The 13,189-nt window shown below is 46.3% G+C and overlaps 1 protein-coding gene across 1 annotated transcript in view; it reads left to right on the forward strand.

Annotated features, from left to right (window-relative positions):
* The first annotated feature begins 248 nt into the window (after window positions 1-248).
* Window positions 249-13,189, forward strand: part of WNT5B (wingless-type MMTV integration site family, member 5B) — a 15,702-nt gene continuing 2,761 nt past the window's right edge. Inside the window, exons 1-2 of the mRNA XM_009879629.1 lie at window positions 249-500; window positions 6,752-7,044. Coding sequence (XP_009877931.1) covers window positions 263-500; window positions 6,752-7,044 — 531 coding nt within the window. The 5' untranslated portion in view covers window positions 249-262. The remainder of the gene's footprint in view (window positions 501-6,751; window positions 7,045-13,189) is intronic.

Consider the following 13,189-nt stretch of genomic DNA (forward strand, 5'->3'; position numbering starts at 1 on the left):
CATCCCGGGTGTCCTCTGTGTTTAAACTCAGGTTACAAACGAGCTGTGTTTCTCCCGCTAGAGCCCTGGAAAAGCCTCGCATCTGGCAGAGCCGTAGAGGGAGGCAGCTGACATGAGAAACGCGGCCGGGTTTTGGGAGCGAAGCGGGGCTGGGGAGGGCTGGGCTGGGCTGGGCTGGTGGGGAAAGGTGCCGGGCGTTTCACGGAGGGGCCCTCTCCCACCAGACTCCCTTGGATGTTTTTCTCATCGTAGGTCTTTGGCCATGAACCCCATCCAGAGACCTGAGATGTATATCATCGGCGCTCAGCCGGTGTGCAGCCAGCTGCCAGGGCTCTCCCCGGGGCAGCGCAAGCTCTGCCAGCTCTACCAGGAGCACATGGTGTTCATCGGGGAAGGGGCCCGCAGTGCCATCAAGGAGTGCCAGTACCAGTTTCGGCAGCGGCGGTGGAACTGCAGCACGGTGGACAACACCTCCGTCTTTGGACGGGTCATGAAAATAGGTAGGAGCACCCAGTGCGGGGCGGGTGCTGGGCACAGGCTGGCTACCCCTCTCAGCTTTCTCTCTTTCTTCTAATACACAAGGAGTGATGAGCCCTATTAGCACCGCTCCTAAAGCTGCTTTTAACGAGCTTTTCCATTCCCTGGTGTGCTGGTGCTGCCCAAACCCTGCCTGTGTGCTGCCTGTGCCTGAGCTGGTGGCAACAGTGCACCTGAACCAAAAGGTCAGAAAGAGAGGGGCTGCTTTTGTGTGCTTGTTTAAAGGTAGGGAGGGAAGAAGCTGGAGCCAGGGACAATGGATCTGTGTTATCATTCCCAGCATCTGGAGAGCCCTCCAACAGGGAATGCAGCACTGAGATGTGGGAAATATGGAGTCCCTTGGCATGGGTTCTTTCCCCCCCTCCCTGTTCTGCCACTTTCTGTGTAAACCTAAGAGATTTTTATAATTCCTGCCCTGCTGGCCGTAAGAGGCACATTGACAGGCCATTGCTGCACTTGAATTGAGGTGTGACCTAGCTACATTGTCCCAGTTCCTTTTGAAATGCAATCATCTGATGGCAAGAAACTGAGAAATCCGGGCTCGGTTTGATGTGTCCGACAGCCAGGACAATAAAGAAAAGGTGTTAAATCAGCCACTCACACAAACACACTCGTGCATGCGCGCACACACACCCCCCCCTCTCTCTCCAACCCCGTGTGAAGAGATTTTGTTTCCCACCCACAAGGCTGACCGTTTACACTGAAGAACCAGCACTATTTCTAGGTTGTGAGGTCAGGGAAAACAATGAGCAAGGGATGGAAAAAGGCCTCCAGCTCCTGCACCCCCAGCTGCCCCCAGCATTGCTTGCACCTTTTTGGCTTCACTCAAAAAAAAAAACCAAACCCAACCACCCCACACGCAGCCAACACCAAGAGATGCATCTTTAATACCTCTGGGGCGTCAAGGCGATAGGGCACCAGGGTAACCAAGTCCTGTGATCCCTTCCATTTGATCTTGAAATTCTTATGTGTCATCCTAGAGAATTTTAGGGATATTTCTGCATCTGTTACTCAACCTTTCAGAATTCAGCCCACCAGAACTATTCTGATTCTTCCCTTTCTGCCCAGCTTATACCACAACAAATCCCTGCTTCTCTGGGGTATTCCCCTGGGAAGTGCCGTTTCCTGACACATACTTTCAGCTGCTGACACACATCCAAGGCATCTGTGCATCCTTGATCTTTTGCTTTCTGATAGCAAGGGTGGTGGCCAGATGAGGCTGTGTGCAATCCCAGATTGTTAAAACTTGTGCTTTGGAGTATGAAAACTGAAATTTCAGCCACCAAAGGGAAAGGACAGAAAATATGCCTCCATCTCTCCTTTTTGGTGTCCCTCTCTCACATGTAACTTATCCCAAAGAATGGGGTAAATTTCAGATCCCCAAAGAGGTCCCAGTGACTCCACAAGGACACAAGAAAATAGGAATCTCCCCTTCTGGAGCAAACCTCATCCTCCTCTTCAGTACTTTCCTGCAGCTTGGGGTTGGTCCAGTGGGTGAGTCCACACCTGGAAGAAAAGAAGTAAGGGTGAACTAAGAGAAAGCAGAGATCAGAGCTGAAGGATGAAAAGCCAGCAGGAAGGATCAGAGGGTGTACAGGCAGAAGGGACTGAAGTGGATAGTGGAAGAGGGAAGATTCCTCCTCTCTAAAATGGGTTTGATCCTGTTAGATTGAGAGTAAATTTGGGTTTTTATGAGAAAAGAGGTGTTGTGGGTATGTGATGGGTATGTTCAGTAGTCCTGTTTCTGCTGTTTGGTTTGTGTGTGCATGCATTTGTTTGTTAGTAGTGCTGTTGTATCTCTAGCAGGAATCTGCTGATGGTAGTGTCTGTGAGGTGACTGCCTGTGCTTGCCCGCTGTTTAAAAACCTATCCTAACAAAAGTTTTTAACCCGGCTTCTTTAGATTCTCTGGTCAGAGCATGTTCAGATGTTTATACTCCAGCACAAGCCAGTGCGGAAGAAAAATGTCACCAAAGGTGGCCTGTGGTATTACAGGGTCTATGACGATTCACTGCTGTTGTCTACATCAGTGATAAGCTGTTGTGGGAGGGGATGCTGCCTCTTCTCTTTTCTCTTAGTTCCACCTTCCGCTTTGACTTTTTCCTACTTTGTAATGAGGCAAATCTGTTTTCCACGATGGGGAAGAAAACAAAGCCTTTCAATCTCTCAGGTTGTGTCAACTATAAAGTCGTTCTTCCAGGGGCTCATACTGTGTGCCTGTTTTCAACCTCTGAGCCCCAATTCTGGACCCCAGCCCTTTTTCTGTACTCTGTGCCAATGGCACGAGAAAGGTCTGGAGACCAGAATATCTGCAAGAGTGCAGAGGCATGCCAGAGTGTTGTGGAGCGGTGGGGAAGAGATAAGAAGGACCCAGAAGGTGTATAGGGTGCCAACAACCCTCGGCTGCCCACCCACCGATGCAGGCATGGCATATATTATATGATTTCTTGAGCTGCTCTAGATTACGAGAGGGAGGAGAACCTGCCCTGGCCAAGTCCAGAGCCTGGGAGATCCTCATGAGAGTGTTCACTCAGAAACCTGGAAGATTCGTTTCCTTTCCCCCTTGCAGAACTTGGCTCAGCTTGGAAATGGGAGACCCGGTTGGTCTGTGTTTAATCATTACACCTTCATTTTATGCATTTCATAGAGGTGAGGCCGTCCAATGATACAAAGCTTTTGTAGAGGCATCCATAGCACTGAAGTAGACTGGGTTTTAGCACTGTTTTTTCCTAGTGTTTGTGTTGTCGTGAGAATTGCTCTTACCTTTTAAATGTGGTTTATTCAATAATATCTGGCAATGTACAAAAATTGTCCTTCTGAAGTTGCTCCTTGTTCTGTCAATACAGATTTTAGACTGCATATATGTGTGTATATATATATCTATACATTATATACAGACACATTCCTTACTGCTACGTTGATGAGGGAGAGGACAGAGCACCCACAAAGGTTGTGTTAGAATTTCCTCAGGGGAAGAAAGACTATATCTCCTAAACGAAAGGCTGGGGTTTCCAGGTTACTCCAGTCACTTCTGGAGCCAAAGATCTTATCTCTTCTGCCTTTTCAAATGCAAAAAGAAAAAAAAAAGTCATAAAACAAGAGAACAAAGAGAAATATTTTTCCTCATTTTTTTGTCGAGATTGCCAAAGTTTTGGGATATGCTTTTAAAAAAATCGGTTGAAATGAAAACTTTGTCATCAAAAAAGTTAGAGCGACATATTTTTAGCATCTTTGCGTCAGTGTCTCCCCTGGGGTCAGTTCTTCTCCCATCTCCTCCTCGTGCAGCTCCAGAAAAGCAGGCCCTGGGGACCGACACCTTGCCTGGCATCCTCGCCCGTGGCCCCCGAAAGCCCCCGCGGCCCCGGGCTCTCCGTCCTGCTGCCGGTGGCGGTTGGCCGGCGGGCACAGGAGGGCAGCAGAGCTCCGCGGAGCTCCGCGCCGGCGGGCAGAGCCTCCCGGGGACGGCAGCCCCCGGCATCGTCCCCGGCCAGCCCGGGGTGACTCCGTCCCATCGCTCGGGAGAGCTGGGTGCGGCGTGGGAGGGGGTGGGAGGACGGTTACTGCTCGACCGTCTCTGTAACCTCTGTTCACGTTTGCACAGCTTTGGGGATAAAACCCCTGTCCGTTGAGATGAAGGCACAGAGGTGTGGAACGGGAGTGAATTTTGAGATCATGAGCAAAAACCCAAATACTTTTCCACGGCTGGAAGGTGGGCAGGAGAGCAGAGAAAATGAGGAGGTATAAGCCCACAATTGCCAGCTACAAATTTGCTTTTTATTAACACGGGGTTTGATGCCCACGTCCTATCCCACCTCCCAAACCAAGCTGCAGTCTTCCAAACGTACATCTAGTGAGCACCGTGGTATGTTCTGCTTTGTGGGCAGCAAGAAGGGGGCGGGGGAGGAAACCCCACTGTAGCTTGTTTCAGCCGCTCCCACCACCATCCTCAGCAGTCTGAACAACTTATGCAGATCCAGGGGCTGCACCGCAGAGTTGTGCTGCTACATCTGAGACGTGGAGATGATTAAAACATGGACAGTTAAAGTGCAGATCTGATCTGTGCTTTTGGTAAAGGGATCTCAAGCAAGCTCTAAGGATGCTAAGCACCTGGAGCTGTGCAGGCTCTGTTGCGCAAGCTGTAACACTGGGAGGTCCTTTCCTTGCGTGTTTTTTCACCTTTATAGATGCTGGGAGTGCTTCGCTTAATAGGACAATTGGTGCGTCTGCAGGGCTCTCGTACAGGCACAGGCTAGTCAGGGGCAAAACTGCACATTGGACCGTTACCTTATAATGCCCATAACAGGCAAAACGAAGTAGATGAGTAAAAGCTTGATTTTAGGCTGCTGAAAAATGACCATAACTCCCTTATGGGCCAGTCTCAGCTGAATTACCTTAACTAGGAGTCACTTCTCTTTGCCTCTTGGACTAGGGAGGTTTGGGGGGGCGGGCATAGTCTTCTCCTTATAACCTATAAGTATGGCCTTCACTTCTCTATTATGTTTCCCATAGCATTTTATCAGCCTTATGCTGTTCTCCAGAGCAGAAGCCCTTAGCGTACAACTCTCATTTAGAGGAAGGAAAAAAAAAAATCACAAGTTGTTCTGCAAGGTGGATGCCATTTACAGCCTTGCCTTTGTCTTGGGTCATTACCACTAAGCTGGTGATAAGCTGCTATTAATTACAGATTGTCAGCACTTGCAAATTGGAACAAGAGCATACCAAAAGCATCAGCTCAGTCCCACTGAGGGAGCTGGCACTGAGAGCCTCGTGGGTTGGTGACAAACTGTTCTTGGAGGATCTGCCTTCTGAAGTCATTCAAATTTGTTAGAGAGCATTAGAGGGTCACCTCTTGCTGGGGGTTAGTGTAAATCGCCCTTCACAATCAGATTGCTTATTCCAGTGAAGCCTTGGCAGTTGTTCTCTTTATCACCTGAGAGTTTGGTGATGCACGCAATGATTCTGAAGGTGTCAGTTTAGCTATTTATTACACCACGCAGTGAGAGTGTAGGTGTGGATTGCCTCCTTCTCCTCCTCATTCCCCTCTTCTCCCCCCTTTCAGACCCACAGCACTCTCTGGTGCAGCACACTTAGCCTCATGCAGTATTCTGGCTGTGTTGATGCCCCGGTCAAATTTGGGCTGAATCGCTGCCAGGAATACATAGCTGGAGACCCGATCCAGCTGCTTGGCTCGGAGTCTAAGTGGTATAGAGAATCCACTCCAAGCAGAGCAGTCTCTAGTAAACCTGCTAATGGAAAGTCTTTTCATTTATTATTGTCTGCATGGGAAAGTTTTACTTGTTCCAGCTCTGCAGTTCTATAGGTGTTGGGACAGCCTCTGCCTTGATGCTTTAGTGTAAAAATGGTCTTCCTTCAGTTTGTCTCAAAACAATTACCAGCTGGCCTTATGTAAACCAAAATAAGGTCAATGAATTGAGGTGCCCATAAAGAGTGCTTGTCCCAATTAAATTAAAACCGTTCCAGGGTGATATCTGGCTCAACCAGAACGCTGCTCTTGCACAGACCCAACCTTGTTAGTTGTTCTCAATGATTATTCAGTGGCTGACGCAGCAGCTGTATTTGCAGCAAGTGAATAACCCTCTTGCTGCTTGAGAGCTTCCTCCAGGTTAAATGCGAGGATACTGAAGGGTTGATATGAGGGAAAGGAGGCTGAGCCGTTTTCTCTGCTTGCCTATGGTGTTGGTGTTTCTTTTGGGCAAGACCTGGAGTTTCCAGGGCTCTTATATGGTCAAACATAAGTATAATAAAGTATAATAGTATAGTAATAAAGTATAATAAACCTTGAGGAGCAGCACCTACAAATTCATGATGAACACGCTCTGCCGAAGAATATTCCTCCAGGTGACAGCAGAAATCTCAGTCCCTTCCTTGGTTTGTGTCAGAGAATCAGATTTGGTTTTGATCCTGGTTACACAGAAACTGACAGCTCCGGGCAGTCAATGGACTGGAGCTGTTATTGTGAAATGAAAACAAGAATGGGATGCAAGCACATGTTAGGACAGTTCCCCTTCTACCAGAAGGGGCTGGTGCCCTTGCACTTGACCACCTCATTCCTTTTTTCCAGTTGATTCTGTGTACCTTCTCAGAGCTCATCATGTCCTACTGTCCGGAGCCTGTTTGCTTGCTCCTTGCTGCGTGTTGCGTTTGTTAAATGAGATCTGCTTCTCGTTAATTTGCTTCTCACGTCTCTCTCACAGGGAGCCGAGAGACTGCTTTCACCTACGCCGTCAGCGCTGCTGGGGTGGTGAATGCCATCAGCCGGGCTTGCCGTGAAGGAGAGCTCTCCAGCTGTGGCTGCAGCCGGACTGCCCGGCCCAAGGACTTGCCCCGAGACTGGCTGTGGGGTGGCTGCGGGGATAACGTGGAGTACGGATATCGTTTTGCCAAGGAATTTGTGGATGCCAAGGAGAGGGAGAAGAACTATGTGAGAGGTTCAGAGGAGCAGGCTCGCATGCTGATGAACTTGCAGAACAACGAGGCTGGTCGTAGGGTAAGACCAATGCTGATCCTTTCCTCTTTCTCAGAGGCAGATTCGGAAGGCTCGAGATAGCCAGATACCAAGCTACTTGGTGGTTTAATGAGGGATCGTCCAATGATGCCCCAGTAACTCCCTTGAAACAGTGTATGGTCACATTTTCTGCATTTTTGTGACTATTGCAGACAATATTGCCAATGGTATGCTCCAGCTTTAATGGCAGGCTTCCATTGCCAGCTAAAGCCAGTGAGTTTTGAGTCTGTTGAGATACTGCATAGCACATGTGCCCAGACATGTAAACCCTTTCCAAATAAACTAGGTGCTGTCGTGACCCACTTTCAAGGTTTATGTCTCAGAAACTGGCTTCCCAGAGCTGCCAAAATGACAGGCTGGTGGTGAAGAGGAGAATCTGCTGGCACATGGAGTTCTCTTCTTTTGCCATGATTCAGATTTTTGGGAGTACAAGGGCAGAAGCAAACACTGAATCAGATTACCTGGCTATGTCTGAAATTTATGCCTTGCTCAGTTACCTTGGTATTGGGCAAAATAAATAATTTGCATCTAGGTGACAGACATTTTCTGAGAAGATACACAGTTTTGATCTGGAGACCCCTAGGGATGGAGAATCCATCACTTCCCTTTGTAATATGCTACCATCATTAATCACCCTGTTTCAACACCGTGCCTTATTATAATTTGAATTTATCTGGTGTCAGCTTCCCATCAGTTCATTTTCTGACTTTTACAGCTAGATCGAAAAGCCCTTTAGTAATCAGAATTTCCTCTGCGTAGATGTATTTATCTACTGTAATTTATTCACCACTCATTCTTGACAAACTAGATTTGAGCGCTGAAGACTCTCACTTTCAGATGTTCTCATCAGCCGTCAAATCATTTTCATGTCAGTTTAGTGTACCTTTCCACTTTTCCCATATCTTTTAAGAAAGTAGATACCAAAATGACATACTGAGTCCTGGTATTGGTCTCACTGATGCTGTAAATGTAGATGAAGTTTTCCCCTTTGTATGCGTTCAGTGTATGCACGTTTGCTTTTTACACAATCTCTTTGTTTGTGATTAATAGCCTGGAAGGTGTAGCATCATTCATATGTGGTACAACTGTATAATCCTGCCTCTTTCCAAATGTAGAACAGGAATACTTACTTGAGTATTTGTCCCTTTTCCACAGGGTGTTTAAAATTTTTACCATTCTTCTCTAGTAGTGAGCTTTTCTAAGGTTAATTTTATTTCTAATGCATATTTAAAAATCCTATTAAGTGTACTTAGCCTTGCTCTTTTGCACATTCTTAACTAATATCCTTAGTTTCCTTAACAATTTTCTACTCTTCTAACTTCTAATTGTTACTGAATTATCTTTCCCTTTCCCACGTATGTCTGTCTTTTCTGTGTGTAATTTCAGCTTCATTTAGCCGCTGAAGATTTGCTCTGGTTTTTTTTTGATTGTGAAATCAGTGTGTCAGGTTGAAGCATTGCAAATACTCCATTCTTCTTTTGCAAAATCAAATTGGGTTAAATTTGCAGTAGGTGGAAAACCGTGGACTTGAAAGCTGTAGAACTCAGTGGGTTTTGGTTTGGGCTTGCGGGGTTTTTTTTTGGCTTGCAAGGGCAGGGGGTCTGCATTTGCTTAGAAATGGAGAGGCATTTCTCCACGGAATAGTAGCCTGAAAGTGGCATTCTTGTCTGCAATACTTGCTTTGAACATCTTACATGTCTGGAGTCATGAACTTGGGTTACTACAAATAAATACCCTGCCTAAAATAGGGAGTGAATATGTTACGAGACTTTTTAACAGCCAGTCCTATTGCCGTGAGGGATCCAGAGACAGAATATGGCCAATACTTTGAGGCGCCAGTTGAACTGTGGTAACGTGTATTAGAAGATCAAGTCAGAAGATACTTGCTCTGTAGCATGGGTGAAACACTACCCTGGCTTGTTTTTCTTGTTATATGGGCAAGAATCCAACTGAGCTGTGATTTCAGATTATGATACAGTTTTAGATGGAAGAAAGCTTTTTCCTGCTTTAAGGATAGAGCTAAAAACAGTTATGTCCTGCCTTTACTACAGTGCAGAAAGTTATCTAAGTTGTGCTTGGTATGCTACAGTGCCCGTGCTTCTTTGGACTCCATAGATAAGCTCTCAAGGCGATTTCTCTGCCTCCAGCTAACCCAGGACCTGGACAAAAGCTTTCCAAAGGGCCCAGCAAAAGACAATGTTATTTCAAGCTTGGTTTTTGTAGACTCTGTAGAACAGATGGCCATAGAAAATAACCTTAGATTAAATGAACACAAGTCATTTTAGATTAAATTAAATGGAAGTATAAACCAATGTGTAATTAAGCTTGTGGATTTCAAAGAAGAAACTCTGATAAACTAAAGGAGCCAGTTAGTAAACTCAGCCGAGGAACTCGATGTGGAGGAGGTCTGGAACTTTTTCAAGTCAAAGATGCTAAAGCCATTACAATTCTGCATGCCAAGCAAGAGGAAAAAGCTTGTAGGAAGAATATCCAGACCTCACTGAATGAATAACTACCACAGAGAAACTGTTAGGAATAGACCAAGAGCCTATTAAGAATGGAAAAAAAAAAGAACTGATAGCAAATAAATAATGAAAAGCTCTGTCTTAGAGGTCAAGAAGTGTAAAGATGAAGTGAGAACAGTAAAAAATCATGCTGAGTCAGACCTTGCAAAGGGTAGTAAAATAAACAATAAAAGTTTTTTAACCTTTGTAAATTGGAGGAGGCTGTAGAAAGGAGGCTGCTAGTCAATAGGGATGGGGCTGAGTCTAAAGACAGAGTAGTTTTTGTCCCCAAAGTAAATGAGTGCTTTAGTTGGGATTTCAAGTCAGTATGGGGGACATTGCTCATGGGGACTGGTACTGCGTGTTGCCTGCACAGTGGAGATGTCTTTTTCTGCCTTCAACATTTGTGCCTAGGGGAGTAAGTGCTCGTAGTGTAGATTTTTTAATGTCCCTGGGACCGTGCTTTTTGGAGGAAGCCAGGCAGAGTGCCCTAGGGACAGGCAAGGTCTATCACAGTAGGCAGTGGACGATGGTGCTGGCACCCTGTGGGAATAAGGAAGGCACGAGGAGGCAGCTGTTGCGTTCAGACAGGTACAGGGTTCTGATGTTTGGGGCCAGCAGACCTGGGATGGGTGCGATGGTGCAGGGGTCTGCTGGTGGAAGGGAGTTTGGGATTGGGTCAAATGAATCAGATGGGAGTCAAGGGGCAGCAAAGGGTTGGAAGAACAGAGGGCTCTCGAGTAAATGAGGCTGAGGCTTTGGGGTGGATTGAGTGGATGAGGATTTGGGGGTAGTGAGGGATGGAGATGCTGGGATCGGGAAAGGAGACAAATATGAAAGGAACGGGAGATGAGACCTGGGATGGCTCCAAGATGGCATTGCTGCGGGTTACAGGGTTGTCTGTTCGGGATGGTATTTGGCCAGTACAGGGCAGCTTTTCCTCTTCACTCTTAGAAATATATTAGTGTGGGAGCAAAGGAGAAAGACTGGAAATGAAAATTGTCACCACTAAGGTGGAAGCAAAACTCAGGTAGCGTAAAGCTCTCAAGTCACAGTGGGTGCCCACTTTCTTTCCTGGCACTCTGAAAGAGCTGACACCTGGCAGCGCAGGCAGTGTGACTTCGGCAGCATTTACAGGAGGACCTAGGGGAAAGGATATCTTAAAAGAGGCAAAATGGGAAATAATTTGAGAAGGATCACACAATCATTTAGAACATCACTGATTTCTTAAAAAGCAAAGTAGATCTGATAGGTCTAATTTATCTCAGCTTCTGTGAGACGTTTAATGTATTTCCCACATGGGAAATGCTTGATTAAATTGGGAAAGAGAAGGAAAAATGCAGCAGCTATGAGATGGACAAGAAACTGGTTCAAGCAAAGATGTCAATAAGTTGTGTGAAAGGATGTATCTTGATCTTAACAGAGCTTAATTAGCAGAGTTCTTCAAAGACTTGTCTCAAGGCCAACGCTTAGTATTTTTGTTTCTCAGCCTCAATACAAGAATTAGGAATGGGCTGATGAAATTTGCTGGTGATGCAAAGGTGGCAAGTATTATGGATACAGAGGAGAATCTGAATTTTGTACAGCAGCTCATGACATCCAATAAAACATTAAGACCATCATTTGAGGTCTTGTATGAAAAACATTTTTAGTCATTAGGAAATGACTAAAAGAATTGGTCGCAGCAGTCACCTGCACATGACTGCTCAGAAGGTGGTAAATATCCTATAATGTACTAGGGAAAGTCTTTTCATAAAACATGGCGGAATACTAATGCCATTGTATTAAGCTCTCGTGAGGCCCCAAAATATTGTATGTTCTCATATTCCCAAGTAAAATGACCTCAGACTAGAAAAGACTTGTCATGGCTGACCCAAGGGATAGGAATCTTTTCTTAAGAAAGTGGGCTAGAATAGCTTGTCATGTTTAGCCTAGCAAAGTGAAAGTTGAGAGAAGATATGACTGATGTCTGTGTTAGTGGCAGAAATAATAGGGACGGAAAAGTACTTTTAAAGCAAAAGGCCAATTTGGCACAATAACAAATGGGCATGAAGTGAATACATTTAGGCTGGAAATTAGAAAAAGATATTTTATCATTGGAATAGTGATCAGAATAATGGTGGCTGAAAACCTAATTGCTTTTAAAAGGGCACTCTATACATTTAAGGAAAATATTATTTGAAGCAGTGCCTACAATAGCAAGAGATCGTACTTAATAACCGAGGAGGTCCCGTCTAGTCCTGCATTCCTAAACTTCTGAGATTCTGGTTTTGGAAGCAGGAAGGTGCACGTGTAACTCCATACTCCCGAAAGTTGGTGCTGAAAGAAAGGAGTACAGGAGACAGGGCAGTGAGCACTGCTAAGTGGCCACCAGGTGCCATCCCACATACAGCCTTGCCCTGCTTTCCCAGCCAGTGTTTCAGTTGATGTCTTCAGATTTCTAGTCAGGCTTTTGGCGTGTCCCCTCACTCAGTTTCCTGTGGGTGAGAAAGTTCTCCTTGAACCCTGAGGAGCTCTGGTGGCAGGAGAAAAGATTGTCCCTGCTCTCCGTGATTCTCAGAAGGGGACCTGAGAGGGACACGAGGGGACCAGAGGTCTTTTATCTTTCAGGCAGCCCTGACCCCATCACCCCTTCACTCCACGTCGGAGGCCTTGTGGTGGTGGCTCCTGGCTTTACTGCCCTTGTTTGTTTGTCTTTGGCTGTTATCTCAATATGTCCTTTCCTTCCATCTGTCTTTTTCTTCCAATTGGTCTCCATTACCCTCTTTTATTTCCCCCCGTTCCTTATCTGTCACCCTGTCTGGCGGACTGTGGCGGTCAGTCCTTCTGCGCTGTTTACCGAGTCAGCATATGGCAGGCCTCAGTCATCAGTCACTCCAGCCAGTGCCAGGAGAGCCTGGAAGGGGGTCTGGCTAATTGACCACATAGGAATTCCCCATTAATTCTCTTCCCGCTCCCATTCTTGCAAGAAAAGAATTGGAAGAGAACTTGGGCTTATGGGAAGGGGCTTTAAGCCTTTCCATTAGAGGCATTTTTAACCTGTTTAAGTGGCATGGCCATCGATCAGGTCCTGCCCTCAGAACTGCATGTGGGGTCTGTTATTCTTTACCTTGACCCGAGCCCGGTCAGAGAGGAATTCTCCAATTTCCTCTGATTTCTCCCCATCTGGGCAGCAAAGGAGGAGAGTGGGGGACCCATGCAGTGGCTGAAGTTATGGTTACCTCCACGGGACGTTGATGGTGGGAGCTGCGGGGGGCTGAGTGGTGGCATACTTACCTGTGATAACTGGTAGGGTTCGCATTCCCCAGCACAGCTACTACCCACATGGGCCAGATGTTTTGAGCATCAGTTGCTTAAAGCCAAGTCGGAGTGAACTCAGTCCCATGACATTAACTGAGAGGGATCGAGTTGCAGTGTTTTTCTAAAGGAACAAAGCCCAGGATTAGGAAGAATCATAATACTTTATAAAAACACAGGCAAGGGCAAGGGAGGCACGAGTGGCCTGGGATTTGACAGAACCATAACCAAAAAGTGCTAACACAGGCTTATAACAAGCAGGCTGACAATGCAGTGAGGATATAGTAAGTGTCTGGGGCTCGGGAAATTCAGCTGTAGCTCTCTCT

This window comes from Charadrius vociferus, unplaced genomic scaffold (assembly GCF_000708025.1).
Source record: "Charadrius vociferus isolate BGI_N301 unplaced genomic scaffold, ASM70802v2 scaffold90, whole genome shotgun sequence".
Taxonomy (NCBI): Eukaryota; Metazoa; Chordata; class Aves; order Charadriiformes; family Charadriidae; genus Charadrius; species Charadrius vociferus.